This window comes from Suricata suricatta, chromosome 9, assembly GCF_006229205.1.
Source record: "Suricata suricatta isolate VVHF042 chromosome 9, meerkat_22Aug2017_6uvM2_HiC, whole genome shotgun sequence".
NCBI classification, from domain to species: Eukaryota; Metazoa; Chordata; class Mammalia; order Carnivora; family Herpestidae; genus Suricata; species Suricata suricatta.
In genome coordinates, this window is record NC_043708.1 from 102850385 (window position 1) to 102865415 (window position 15031).

The 15031-nt window shown below is 36.1% G+C and overlaps 1 protein-coding gene across 5 annotated transcripts in view; it reads right to left on the reverse strand.

The window, feature by feature from the left end:
- The window catches only part of DPP8 (dipeptidyl peptidase 8), a 67299-nt gene that overhangs the window by 42016 nt on the left and 10252 nt on the right, over positions 1-15031 (reverse strand). For all 5 annotated transcript variants that reach the window (XR_003912948.1, XM_029950719.1, XM_029950720.1 and 2 more), the window contains one exon: positions 611-784. Coding sequence is in view for 4 of the 5 variants with exons in the window: in XM_029950719.1 (XP_029806579.1) it covers positions 611-784 (174 nt within the window). In the remaining variant the exon portion in view is untranslated. The remainder of the gene's footprint in view (positions 1-610; positions 785-15031) is intronic.

Genomic DNA, 15031 nt, shown 5'->3' on the forward strand with positions numbered 1-15031 from the left:
GCTCGCTCTCTCTCTCTCTCTCTCTACCCCTCCCTCGCTTGTGCGCGCTCGCTCTCTCTCTCTCTCTCTCTCTCTACCCCTCCCTCGCTTGTGCGCGCTCTCTCTCTCTCTCTCTACCCCTCCCTCGCTTGTGCGCTCGCTCTCTCTCGCTCGCTCTCTCTCTCTCTACCCCTCCCTCACTTGTGCTCGCTCGCTCGCTCTCTCTCTCTCTCTCTCTCTCTCATAATAAGTAAATAAAACTTAACCTTAAAAAAAAAAAAAAAAGAAGAGATGAATTAAGCTTTGAAGGGAACCAAAAATAGATTGCCTTGTGATAACATTATGTTCCAAGACCCCTCTCAGCGTCTACTCAGAAAATGGGCATTGATGCCCTTTACTGTATCTTCCTATACAGCAAGTGTCTTTAACTTTTTAAAAATTGCATATTAATCTTAGTGCAAAAATGGTTAACTCTTGACACTGGAAATCAATGCCCATTTATCTTGTTTTCTTTACTATTAAACTTTTCACTTAGTGGGTAAACCAATTTTTTGGTTTAATTACCCTCCCGATTTGGATGCAAACAGCCTTTAGGATTTAACAGATTTACCAAGTAGTAACACCAACTTACAGTAAATCCTTGTGGCCCTCCATCTTTTACATGATAAATTCCACTACCAGCTTGAAAGAGAAAGGTTCCACTTCCTTGGTGATAATCATAGGACGCAATTCCAACGGTTCCAATGCGTTTTCTTTCTCTTAATAGTTCTTCTTCTCGAGAATACATTCCATAGTCCAGTGTTGCCTAATGCAAAAGGAAAGAGAAGTCACCTATTTAGCCTCTGAAAGCTTGCTTTTTGCTTTTAGCAAAAAATCTCCACTGAAATACCAGCATCCATACTACTGAGTCTACATGTTGAGGGACTCTAAAATGTGTCAGCAACTTTAAGCAAACTAATTCCAAGAAGCCTGTGGAAAGATTTCCTGGTAAAGAATCTCTAGATGATTACTGCAGACATTAGAGAACAAAAATTGTCTTATCACCTTGGCTTGGCATTCTAGATTTTCTGCAACCTAACTGACCAGTGATGCATGTAGTTAAGAGTACAGACTGTGAAACCAAGTGGTTTGAATCTAGGCTTTGACCCTCAGTAGAAGACTTTGGGAAGTAGCTTAATTTCTTCACAAGTAATTTTCTTCACTTTTAAAATGGTAATGTATCATCTACCTCAGCTTTGTGAAGATTAATTTAGATAAAAACATAAGTGTTTAAAACAATGATTGGCACAGAGTGAGTTCTCAAGTATCAGCTGCCATTAATACTTTTCCAACACATCTATTAATATCCTTCTAATAAAATCCCAGATTAGGCATGTCACATCACTCACATAAAACCCAACATATGAGGTTCTGCCTCCTGGCCTGTGTTCCACTGTCCTCCTTTGAAAGGCTATATTTTTTTCATCCAAGTTTTACCATTATCCCAAAACCTGAGCTCTAATTTAACCTTGGCAAGGAAATTTTCCTGACCCACTAGGGTGTACAGGGATTTCTTCTGTGAAATTTATGTAACAATTACTATCTCTTTTACTTATTTGGCTATGGTATTGTTTTTCACTTTTTTTTTCAGTATATTTAAAAAAAAAGAGCAGAATCTGTGTCATTTGTTTTCCTACCTGCACCATCTGTTAAAATCTCTCTCAAAGACTATTTGTAACTGATGATTGATGATGGTGAGTCTTCCTAAGCTAGAAATATTTGATACAGATATAAAATTTAAAAAGGAATGTAAAGAAAACAAATTTAGTAAGTGCTAACAAAAAAAATTACATCCGCATTTTCCCTAAGAGCTCTTTATACTTTATTTGAGTATGGTAAATAAGGAAAGCAGACATGGTTTCTGCTATCAAGGAGTGACACCTTAAAAAGGAATCTAGATTGAGTTTATTGGCAGGAATGTATCACCCCAAAACTAAGCTAGCACACCAAAAGTAAACATTGAAACATTATTTAACAATGTCAAATACATGCGTGTACTTGCAAATCTAAAACAAGGTTAGGTGAGGTTAAAAATTAAGATAGGCCAGAATCTTGCTAAAAAACCCATCTATTTTTTTACTCTTTGTATCACTTTTTTATTAATATTTAATTACATATATATATACATTTGTACATGTGTGTGTTAAACTCCAAAAGAAAAAAAAACTAGCAAATTCAATGAACATATAGTTTTATTAATTCTGATCTCTTTGTTTTAAATTTCTCTTAAAACTGTTTCCATTGAAGCCAGGAGCAATTCTGAGACTGTGATCATATTTTAATTTCCCCCTCCTATTCTCCCTGAACGTCACCAGGCTTGGTGCATACTTAATATATCTTAAAGCTTAATAACCAGAACACAAGAAATGCCAAAGCTAAGAAATTATCTCGTAAAAGAACTATGTATTTGTAACTCAGTAACTATAAATTTTATTATTTGAAAGAATAACAAAGAAGACGACAAAAAGAACCAGGAAAAAGATCAACTATGGGGAATAAGGTTAGTTTTAAAGCATTAAAAAATTACAATATGAATAGACAGAGTAAGCAATGGCAATGGTACAGAAGAGAAAATCTAAAATAGAAAGCTGAATATAGAAGTTTATAAGAACACAATGGTGGGGAAAAGGTGGGACGTTTAAAATCAGTGATTACTGATTTAAATTTTAAATCAGAATTACTGCATAGCCATATGCAAAAAGATAACCATGGGTCCACTTGTCACATATTCTAAAGATGTCAGAGATTTAAATGTTAAAAATGAAACCAACTGTAGCAAAAGCAATGCTCAGAGGAAAATTTGTAACTATAAGTATCTGCATTAAAAAAGAGACCCGAGGTACCTTGGGTGGCTCTTGATTTGGGTCCAGGTCATGATCTCATGTTTTATGGGATCAACCCCGCATTGGACTCTGTGTGGACATTGCGGAGCCTGCTTGGGATTCTCTCTCTCCCTCTCTCTGCCCTCCCCTGCTCGCATACACGTGTGCCCACTTTCTCTCTTTAAAGAAATAAACATTAAAAAAATTAAACTTAAAAAGAAAGAGAGAGATCTTAGGGGCATCTGCTGGCTCAGTAGAGCATGCAACTTTTGATCTCAGGGTTGTATGTTCAAGCCCCACGTTGGGTATAGAGTTACTTAACAATAAAATCCTAAAAGAGAGATCGATCTGAAATCAATAACCTAACCTTCCATCTTAAGACACTGGAAAGAAAGAGCAGACTAAATCCAAACCAAGTAGAAGTGAGAAAATAATCCAAAATAAATTGGAAATAAAATACAGAATAGAAAAACAATAAAGCTCAACTAAACTAAAATGTGGGTTCTTTGAAAAGACCAAATTTAGCTAGAATGAAGAAAGGTCATTACAAATTATCTCACAGAGCTAAAAAAAGATTCTGAGAGAACAAGTATAAACTGTATGCCAACAAATTCAATAATGTAGGTGAAATGATTGAATTCCTAAAAACATAAAGCATCAAAACAGACAAGAAGAAACAGAAAATCTAAACAGACCTCTTATAAGGAGATTAAGTTAGTAATCAAAAAACTACCCACAAAGAAAAGCCCAGAACTAGATGGCTTTACTGATGAGTGCTACAAAAAGAATGAATACCCATCCTTCTCAAACTCTTGGAGGAAACACTTTTCAACTCATTTAATGAAGTCAGTATTACCCTGACACCAAAACTGGACCAAGACATCCCCCCAAAAATAAAAATACTAACATGCCCTAGGAGTACAGATGCTCAATAAAATACTGACAAACTGAATACAGCAGGATATTAAAAGAATTATATATGACCAAGTGGGATTTATCCCAGAAATGTAAACTTGGTTCAACATATATAAACCAATCAATGATATTAATATAATAACAGGAAAAAAAGTGATCTCAATAGACACAGAAAAATAATTTGACAAAACCTAACACCATTTTATGATAAAAGTACTCAGCAAATTAGGAACTGAAAGGAAATTTCTCAATTTGATAAAGGGCATATACAAAAAAACCCATAGCTAAATCAGTCTCAAAAGGGAAAACTGAAAGTTTTTACCTCAAGATCAGGAAAAAAAAATGTCTGCTTTTACCACCACTATTTAACATGTATTAGAGGTTCTAGCTAAGGTTGGAAAGGAAGAAGAAAAACCAACTCTATTTGTTTTTCTTTTTTAATTTTTAATGTTTATTTATTATTGAGACAGAGAGAAACAGAACATGAGCAGTGGAGGGGTAGAGAGAGAGGGCGACACAGAATCTGAAGCAGGCTCCAGGCTCCGAGCTGTCAGCTCAGAGCCCGATGTGGGGCTCGAATCCATGAACCATGAGATCATGACCTGAGTTGAAGTCGGCCGCTCCGCCGCTTAACTGACTGAGCCACCCAGGCACCCCTATTTTCTTTTATTTTAATGTTTATTTATTTTTGAGAGAGAGAGCATGCGCGTGCATCATCAGGGGAGGGGCAGAGAGGGAGGGAGACACAGAAACCAAAGCAGGCTCCAAGTTCTAAGCTGTCAGCACAGCTTGAACTCACAGACCTCCAGATCATGACTCGAGCCATGCAGATGCCCCAAACCATCTCTACTTAGAGATGACATAATGTTATATATGAAAAACCCTTAAAACAATCTATAAAAAGTATTAGAGCTAATAAATAGGTTTAGCAAACTTACAGGATACAAGACTGATATACAAATATTAGTTGCATTTCTATACACTAGTAATGAACAGTATGAAAATAAAATTAAGAAAATAACTTCATCTAAGGGGCGCCTGGGTGGCTCAGCAGATTAAGCCTCAGACTTCAGCTCAGGTCATGATCTCACGGTTCGTGAGTTCGAATTCCGCATCAGGCCCTATGCAGAGCCTGGAGCCTGCCTCAGATTCTGTGTGTGTCTCTCTCTCTCTGCACCTTCCCTGTTTGCTCTCAAAAATAAACAAACATCAAAATAAAAATTAAAAAATACCTTCATCTAAAATATCCTCAAAAAGAATAAAATACTTAGGAATAACTCTTAACTGAAGAAGCGCAAGAGTAGAACACTATTTAAGTAAAATAAACATTCAAATAAATAGAAAGATATCTGATGTCCATAACTGGAAAACAAGATTACAAAGATGGCAATATACCCCAAGTTGATCCAGACTCAAAGACTGCCTATCCTATCTGCTTTTTTTCCCAGAGATGGAAAAGCTGATCTTACTATGGAATTTCAAAGCAATTTTGAAGAAAAATAAAAAGCAACATTGGAAGACTCACATTTTTAAATTTCAATAGTACAAAGCTACAATAATCAAGCCAGTATGGTATTGGCATACAGACAGATTTACAAGCCAAAGGAAGTGAATTGAGAGGCTGGAAATAAGTCTATACATTTATGGTCAACTGAATTTCAACAAAGGTGCTAAGGTGCTAATCAACAAGCGTGCTAAGACCATTCCATGTGGAAAGAATAGCTTTCCATAAAAGGTAGGACAACTGGATTCCACATGTAAAAGAATTAATTTGGACCCCTATCTCACACCACAAACAAAAGTTAACTCAAAATGAATCAAAGATCTAAATGTAAGAACTAAACTATAAAACTCATATATAAGAGACAAAAATCTGTGTGACCCTAGATTAAGCAACAGTATTTTAGATATGACATCAGAAGCACAAGAAATCAAAAAAAAGCGCACAATTATACTTTATCCAAATTTAATTGTGTGCATCAAAGAATGTCTATTAGTTTCTTAGGGTTATTTTAACAAATTACCACAAATTTGGTGACTGAAAACAACAAAAATTTATTATCTCACAGTTCTGGAGGACAGAAGCTCAAAATTAAGAGGTCAGCAGGGTCAGGCTTCCTCCAAAGGCTCCAGAGGAGAATACCTCCTTCCCTCTCCCAGCTTCTGGTGGCTCCAGGGTTCCTTGGCTGTGGCAACATAATTCTAATCTTTTTCTGTATCTTCCGATGGCCTTTACCCTTTGTGTCTGTTTCAAATTTCCCTCTCCTTTGTCTTATAAAAATACCAGTTACTCTTTAGGGCCTACTCTATACCCAGGATTATCCCATTTTGAGACCTTTAATAACATCCAGAAAGATCCTATTTCTAAACAAGGTCACATTCACAGACACCTTTAGGATTTGGAAATATCCTTTTGCTGGTGACTATTCAAACAATACAACACTATCAAGAAAATACACCACAAAAACACCCAAAAAACCTGCATTAAAAATGGGCTAGGAATTTGAATAGACATTTCTGCAAAGATATACAAATAACCAATAACCACATGAAAAGATGCTCAATATCACTAATCATTAGAGAAATACAAATCAAAACCACAATGAGATACCACTTCATACTCATTAAGATGGCTACTATAAAAAGCCAGAAAATAGTAAGTATTGGTGAAGATGTGGAGAAATAGGGAGTCTCGTGCACTAATAGTGGGGATGTAAAATGGCATAGCAGCTATGGAAAATAGTATGGTAATCTCTCAAAAAACAAAACAAAACAAACACAGAATTATATGATCCAGCAATTTCATTTCTTGATATATATCAAAACGAATTGAAAAGAGGAACATGAAAACATATTTGTACACCCATGTTCAGAGCAGCATTATTTACAATAGTGAAAAAGTGGAAGCAACCCAAGTGACTATTAATGATGAATGAACAAAATGTGGTGTGTATGTATACGTACATACACACACACAATGGAATATTATTCTTCTTTCAAAAGGATATTCTGACACATGGATAAACCTTAAGTACATTATGCTAACTAAAATAAGCCAGGTACAAATATGGTCTGATTCTATTATTATGAGAAACGTAGAGTAGATATACTCCCAGGAACAGAAAGTGGAATGGTGGCTGCCGGTGACTAAGTGGAGAGGTAATGGGAAGTTATTATTTAATTTGTACTGAGTTACTATTTTGCAAAATGAATAAGTTGTGTGGATGGATGTTGGTGATAGATATACAACAATATGAATGTACTTAATACCACTGATGTGCACCAATGTACACTTAAAAAATGGTTAAAATGGTAAATTTTATATTACATGTATTTCAGCACAATTTTTTTCTAATGAAGATACAAGAACTTCAGATTAAGGTAAATGATGAATAGAAGAAAAAGGAAGTCATAAAAATGTCTGATCTCCATAAAGGAGAAACAAAAGCTATTGTGTTTAAATATATAGATTGAAATTAATAATTATAGTACTAAACACTTGCCAAAGTTAATTATGACTGGATACTAATCAATGACTACTGTAATTCAAGAAAAAAGCAAGAAGACAAATCACAGAATGGGAGAAAATATATGCAAATCACATATGTGATAAGCACCTTGTATCCAGAATATATAAAGAACTCTTACAACTCACAATTAGAGAGACCCAATTTAAAATAAGCAAATAATGTGCACAAAGATTTCTTCAAAGACATACAAATGGCCAATAAAGGCATGAAAAAATGCTCAAAATCACTGATCATTACAGAAATGCAAATCAAATGACTGAGATACCTCTTCATACTCACTAGCACGGCTATGATCAAAATGACAGATAATAACAAGTGTTAGTGAGGATGTAGGAAGTTAGAAGCCTCATACATTACTGGTGGGAATGTAAAATGGTGCAATTCCTGTGGAAAAGCAATTTAATACTTCCTTAAAAATTAATCAGTTCGGGGCGCCTGGGTGGCTCAGTTGGTTAACAGGTCATGATCTCACGGTTTGTGAGCTCGAGCCCCAGTGTTGGGCTCCGTGCTGACAGCTTAGAGGCTGGAGCCTGCTTCAGATCCTGTGTTTCCCTCTCTCTCTACCCCTTCCCGCTCATATAGTCTGTCTCTCTCTCAAAACATTAAAAGAATTACAAAAAAATTTAGACAGTTACCACATGATCAGCAATTCCACTCCTAGATACATACACACCCAGGAGAACTGAAATCATAAGTCTACAAAAAACCTCGTATATGTTAAAGTAGAATTATTCATAAAAGCCCAAAGGCAGAAATGACGCAAATATCCATAAACTGATTAAATAAAATATAGGATAGCCATAATAAAATTAAACATTATTCAGCCATAAAAATAAAAAAATCCATACAATATGGATGAATCCAGAAAATACTGTGCTGAGTCAAAGAAACCAGTCACAAAGACCCACATATTGTACAATTCCACTGATACAAAATGTCCAGGATAGGCAGGTCTGAGACTCAAATAGATGACTAGTTGCCGAGGCCTGCAGGTGAGCGGCTAGGTAGATGGGGAGTGACTGGTGATAGGTTTCCTTTTGGGATGACAAAATATTCCAAAATTAGATTGTGATGACAGCTGTACAGCTGTGTGAATATACTAAAACCAGTGAATTCTATACTTGAATGAGTGACTATGGTATGTGAATTGTATCCCAATAAAGCTGGTTAAAAAAAAATAAAAGAATGGAAAAGCACAGTCCATGTTAACGCGCACCAAAAGAAACCAAGAGTGGTTCTATTAATATTAAAGTAAATTTGAGAGCAAAAATGTTGCTAGAAACAGAAAGTGTCATCTTGTAACAATAAATGAGTCAATTTATCAGGAAGACATAACCGTCCTATTCACTTATGTACCTAACAACATAGCTTCGACATATATAAAGCAACAGCTAACAAAATTGGAAGGAGAAATAGTTAAATCTAGAAGTATGAAATAGAAATTTCAACATTCTCTTTCAATAACTGATAGAGCAAACAGAAAATCAGTAAGGACACAGAAGATGTGAACAATACAACAAACTAATTTGATCTAATGGTCGTTTATAGACGCAACAACAGCAGAACACATATTCTCTTAAAGTAAACACAGAATGCTTACCAAGATGGATCATATTTGAGCCATAAGATAAGACTCAAAAACTGGAAAAGATTCAAGTGATACAAATTATGTTCTCTGAATACCACGGAATTAGATGAGAAAGCGAATCTCTGGAGAATACCCAAAGACCTGGAAACTTAACTAGTACACATCTAAGTAACTCATGAAGTAAAGGGAAAATAGGAAGTTTTGAACTAAATGAAAATGGAAACACAACATATCAAAACATACAGCTCCAGCTAAGATAGCACTTATAGGGAAGTGTGTTAATACTAAATGCCTATGTAAGAAAAAAAAAGAAAGGTCTCAAATTAGTAACATCAGTCACCACCTTATCAAACTAGAAAACAAATGATATTCAAAGTAAGCAGAAGTAAAGGAAATAATAAAGATCAGAGAATAAAACAATGAAACAGAAAATAGAAAATGACAGAAAAATTAATGAAATCAAGCTGACAAACACTTAGATTAATTAGAAAAAAAGAGAGAGAAAATACAAATTACACAGAATATCAAGAAAGAGAGAGGAACATCACCACACATTCTGCCGAAATTAAAAAGATCGGGGAATATTACAAAACTTATGTGAATAAATTCTACATAGGTGAAATAGAAACATTCCTTAAAAGACACAAGCACCAAAGCTCACTAAAAAAGAAATAGAGAGGGGTGCCTGGGTGACTCATTCGGTTAAGCGTCTGGCTTCGGCTCAGGTCATGATCTTGCAGTTCGTGGGTTCGAGCCCCACGTCAGGCTCTGTGCTGACAGCTAGCTCAGAGCTTGGAGCCTGCTTCAGATTCTGTGTCTCCCTCTCTCTCTGACCCTCCCCTGCTTGCACTGTCTCTCTCTGTCTCTCAAAAATAAATAAAAGACATAAAAAGATTTTTTTAAAGAAATAGAGAACTTAAATAGCATTATATCTAATAAAGAAATTGAATTTGCAGTTAAAAACTTTTCTACAAAGAAAACTACAGGTCTAGATGGCTTTACAGGTGAACTAACTACCAAACAAATTCTTCTGGCAAATTAAAAAGAAGAAAATGACTTCCAACTTATTCTGTGGCCAGCATAACACCACATATACAGAAATTACAAGAAAAGGGGCGTCTGGGTGGCTCCAGTTAAGCATGTGACTCTTGATTTCAGCTCAGGTCATGATCTCATGGTGGTGAGATCCAGCTCCACGTCAGGCTTATGTTGTGCTGAGTGTGGAGCCTTCTTGGGATTCTCTCTCTCTCTCTCTCTCTCTCTCTCTCTCTCTGTCCCTCAATTCATGCACTCTCTTTCTCTCTCAAAATAAATAAACAAACATTTTAAAAAATTACAAGGAATGGTGCCTGGGTGGCTCAGTCGGTTAAGCATCCGACTTTGGCTCAGGTCATGATCTCACTGTTTGTGGGTTCGAGCCCCGCGTCAGGCTCTGTGCTGACTGCTCGGAATCTGGAGCCTGCTTCAGATTCTATGTCTCCTTCTCTCTCTGCCCCTTGCCTGCTCACCTCTGTCTCTCTTTCAAAAATAATAAAGATTAAAAAAAATTTTTTTAATTACAAGTAAAGAACTTCACAGACCAATATCCATCATGAACACATAAAACAATCTCAAGAAAATTATAACAAATTGAATCAACAATACTTAAAAGGATAATAAATCATAACTAAGTGGATTTTGCCACAGGATTGCAAGGTTGATTTAACATTCAATAATCAAATGATGCTTTGCCATATTAACAAATATAAAAGAAAGCCTTATGATCTTTTCAACAAACACAGAATAAAACATTTAACAAAATTCAGTAACTGTTCCTGATAAAAATTCTAAGCAAGCTAGAAATAGAAGAGTACTTCTCCAGCTACCAAAGGGCATTTATGAAAAGCCTACAGCTTACTGGTTAAGGACTGAATGACTCCTCCCCTAAGATCAGGAACACGAGAACATCTGCTTTCACCATTTCTATTCAACTTTGCACTGGAGGAGTTAGTACAGTAAGCCAAGAAAAAGAAACAAAAGAGAAACCATACTGGAAAGGGAGAAGTAAAACTGCTAGTGTTTACAGACAATATGACCATTTATACCGAAAAATCCCGTGGAAGCTACAAGAAACTAATGGAACTAATGAAAGAGTTTAAGCAAGGTTGCAGGACAAAATCAATATACAAAATCAACTGTATTTCTTAATATTATCAATGAACAACTAGAAACTGACATTAGAAAATACCATTTACAGTAGAATAAAAACATCTCTGAAATACTCAGGAGAGAAAACTTAGGAAAGACCGTATATGCCTGGTATGGGGATGGCTGGGTAGGGAGACTACCAAAGAGTACCAAGAAAACTTCCAGGGTAACAATTGAGGTAATGGTTTCACAGGTACACACATATGCCCAAATGTATCAAATTGTATACTTTAATATTTGCAGTTTATTATGTGTCAATTATACCTCAATAAAGCTTTACAAAATGAAACCATGTAAGTATAAGATTAAAATATTATTAAATTCTTTTATCACTTGGGGGTTGAAAAAAACTGTCCTAACTATGACAGAAGACACAAATTCTAGAAGCAATAAAATCTAGAAAAAATACAGAAAAGACTACCATGTTTTATTATATAAAAATCTTTCACATGACCAAAACACAGACACAGGCAAACAGACACACACACATACACACACACAGAGTCTATGCTGACAGCTCAGAGCCTGGAGCCTGCTTCAGATTCTGTGTGCCCCTCCATCTCTCCCCCTTCCCCATTCATGCTGTCTCTCTCTGTCTCAAAAGTAAATTAAAAAAAAAAAAACATTGAAAAAAAATTTTTTTAATAAAAAAATGATCAATTTTGCCTGTAACAAATGCAAATTAAACTATACTCAGGCAACATTTCCAACTATCAGACTGGCAAAAATCCAAATGTACACCATATTTGCGTTGGAGAAACTATGGGAAACCAGGCACACTTACATCTTGCTGGTGGAAATTTAAAATGGCATAGTTCCTATGGAGGGAAATTTGGTACTATCTAGGAAAATTACAAAAACGTGTATCTTTTGACCTAGTGGTTTCATTTCTAAGAATCTAGCTTAAAGACATATTGGCAAAATTACAAAGAGTTGAATGCCCAAGCGGTTCCACTGTGATACTATTTGTAATAGAACTGGAAATAACTGAAATGTCCACCAATCAGGAACTGATTGAATATGATTAGTCTGCACAACACATGTAAAAAGAAATAAAAAATTATGCATATATTCCCATTGAGTGATGTGAAAGATACACTGTTATGTGAAAATTGCAAGGTGGAAAAATGTATATTGTATACTATTTATCTAAGTGGGGGGTGGGGCGCCTGGGTGGCTCAGTCGGTTAAGCGTCTGGCTTCGGCTCAGGTCAGATCTCACGGTTCGTGGGTTCGAGCCCCGCGTCGGGCTCTGTGCTGACCGCTAGCTCAGAGCCTGGAGCCTGTTTCAGATTCTGTGTCTCCCTCTCTCTCTGACCCTCCCCTGCTCCAGCTGTCTCTCTCTGTCTCTCAAAAATAAATAAAAAGCATGAAAAAAAAATAAAATAAGTAGGGGGTATAAATGTCTATACACTCACATTTAACAAAAGTTTTTTTTAATGTTTTTTATTTATTTTTGAGAGAGAGAGAGAGAGAGAGAGAGAGCGAGCGAGCATGAGCAGGGGAGGGTCAGAGAGAGAGGGAGATAAAGAATCTGAAGACAGGCTCCAGGCTCATGAGCTAGCTGTCCAACTTTGGTTCAGGTCATGATCTCACAGTCCATGGGTTTGAGCCCCGCATCGGGCTCTGTGCCGACAGCCCAGAGCCTGCTTCACATTCTGTGTCTCCCTCTCTCTGTGCCCCTCCCCCTTTACACTCTCTGTCTCTCTCAAAATAAAGACATAAAAAAAAATTTTTTTAATTAAAGGAATTCCTAACACTTGAAAATGCAAATGCGCCTAAATGAATAGAAGTGGTGACATAACCACACAGAGAAGAACAATTCCAAGTTACTGTTGTAAGTAATCACAGTGTGGATTCCTTTGTTATCTTGAAACTTCTGTGTGTAAGATGGAGTAAAGCAAATGAGTAATATGTAGTTTAAACTGGGACCTTTGGCATAAGAACAGGAGATTCATATGTAAGATAAATGAGGTTAAAGAAAATTTCTGTATGTAAAATTTGAATTAGTTATATCTATCTGACATTACAGTTTATCTGAATTGATTTGGATACATTTCAAACACACACACACACACACACACAGAACGTATGTACTCCCTAGTTTGTTCGATAAAAAACCTACAATTACAAACCCAAGAATAATGGGCATCCCTAGAACCCAGATAATGGTCTCATAATACACAGTTTCCTCTAAAGGAACCAGAGCTCCTTGGAGAAATGACTGACTCCAAGCAAGCAACAGGCAACATGTACGGTAAACGGAAAATCTTCATTATAGCAAGTATCATGCCAAAAGAATCTGACATGCCAAGCTGAAGGGACGGTCACCAGCCAAAAATAAGACAATTTGTACAGTAAGAATAATAACGGTCAGTGGATCAAAAACATCAAACAGATGTACTCTACAAGTTTATGAGGATACATACACACATACACACAAAACCAAAAAACATTCCTCTGAAAAACCCTAACTGATCACCTATGGAGAACTGCAAGAAACAAATTATTTGAAAAATGATAGATATTAAGGTGCCTGGGTGGCTCAGTCGGTTAAGCATCTGACTTCAGCTCAGGTCATGATCTCACAGTTCGTGGGTTCAAGCCCTGCGTTGGGCTCTGTGCTGACAGTTCAGAGCCTGGAGCCTGTCTTCCGATTCTGCGTCCCCCTCACTCTCTGACCCTCCCCTCTCACACTGTCTCTCTCTCTCTCTCAAAAATAAAACATAAAAAAAATTTTTAAAGAAAAATGATACATAAAGGGAAAGAATCAAACTTTATTCTGCCTTTCCATTGTGAAGAAGATAGCACTTTCTTTTTAGATTAGTAGTTCAGTTAATAAATGAACAAGAAATGATAAAATACCACCATTTTATAACTCTTCATAAATTAATGGATTTTGGCAATGATCCAAAGGGTGCTATCATCACAAGAAGATAAAGTTCTATATGCCTCCTGCTAGACGCAAACCTTATCTATGAAGTATTTTTTTCTAAATTGTGGTAAAATATATATAACATAAAATTTGCCATCTTAGCTATTTTAAGTGTTCAGTTGAGTATTGTTAAGTATGCTCACATTGCTGTATAACCCATCTCTGAATTTTTCATTTTGCAAAACTGAAATCTATACCCATTAAACAACTCCCCATTTTCCCCTTCCCACAGCCCCTGGCAACCACGTTCTACTTTCTGTCTCTATGAACTAGACTGCTTTAGGCACCTCACGTAAGTGGAATCCTATAGTATTTGTCCTTTTGTGACTGGCTTATTTCACTTATTATAACATCTTCACGGTTCATCGATGTAGCATATGTCAGAATTTCCTTCCTTTTTAAGGCTGAATAATATTCCATTGTATTTATATACCACATTTTGTTTATCCATCATCTGTCCATGGACACGGGTTGTTTCCACCTTTCAGCTATTGTGAATAATGCTGCTATGAACATGGGGGTACAAATATCTGTTCGAGACCCTGCTTTCTAAAACAAGCAAACCTGGGTCTGATACATTTCTAGATCTAACTACCTATTCACATTTACAGAAAATACAGGGGACCAAAAAATATATCAAACATCACCACAGATAAAACAATCAGCAAAACAGACCTTCTTTCTTCAACAGATAAAGTGCAATAAGGAAAAAAAAGGATAGAGAGAAAAGCAATAGATTAAAAGAAACCTATTAATCAATTATAACATATGAACCTTATTTAGATTTTGACAAACAAATCAAGTGTAAAAAAAGAAATTTTACTTAAATATCAGGGAAATGTGAACACCAGCTGAATACTTCACATGACAAAAAAAGATCAGCAGTTTTTCAAGTTATAATAATGATGCTGTGGTAATGTCTAAAAAGAATTTGTAGCCTTTAGACATGGGCTGACTTACTTAGGAAGGAACCACCTATCTGGCTCTGCTTCAAAATAACCCAAGAGGAGGGGGCAGGGGCTGCAGAGGGAGACTGG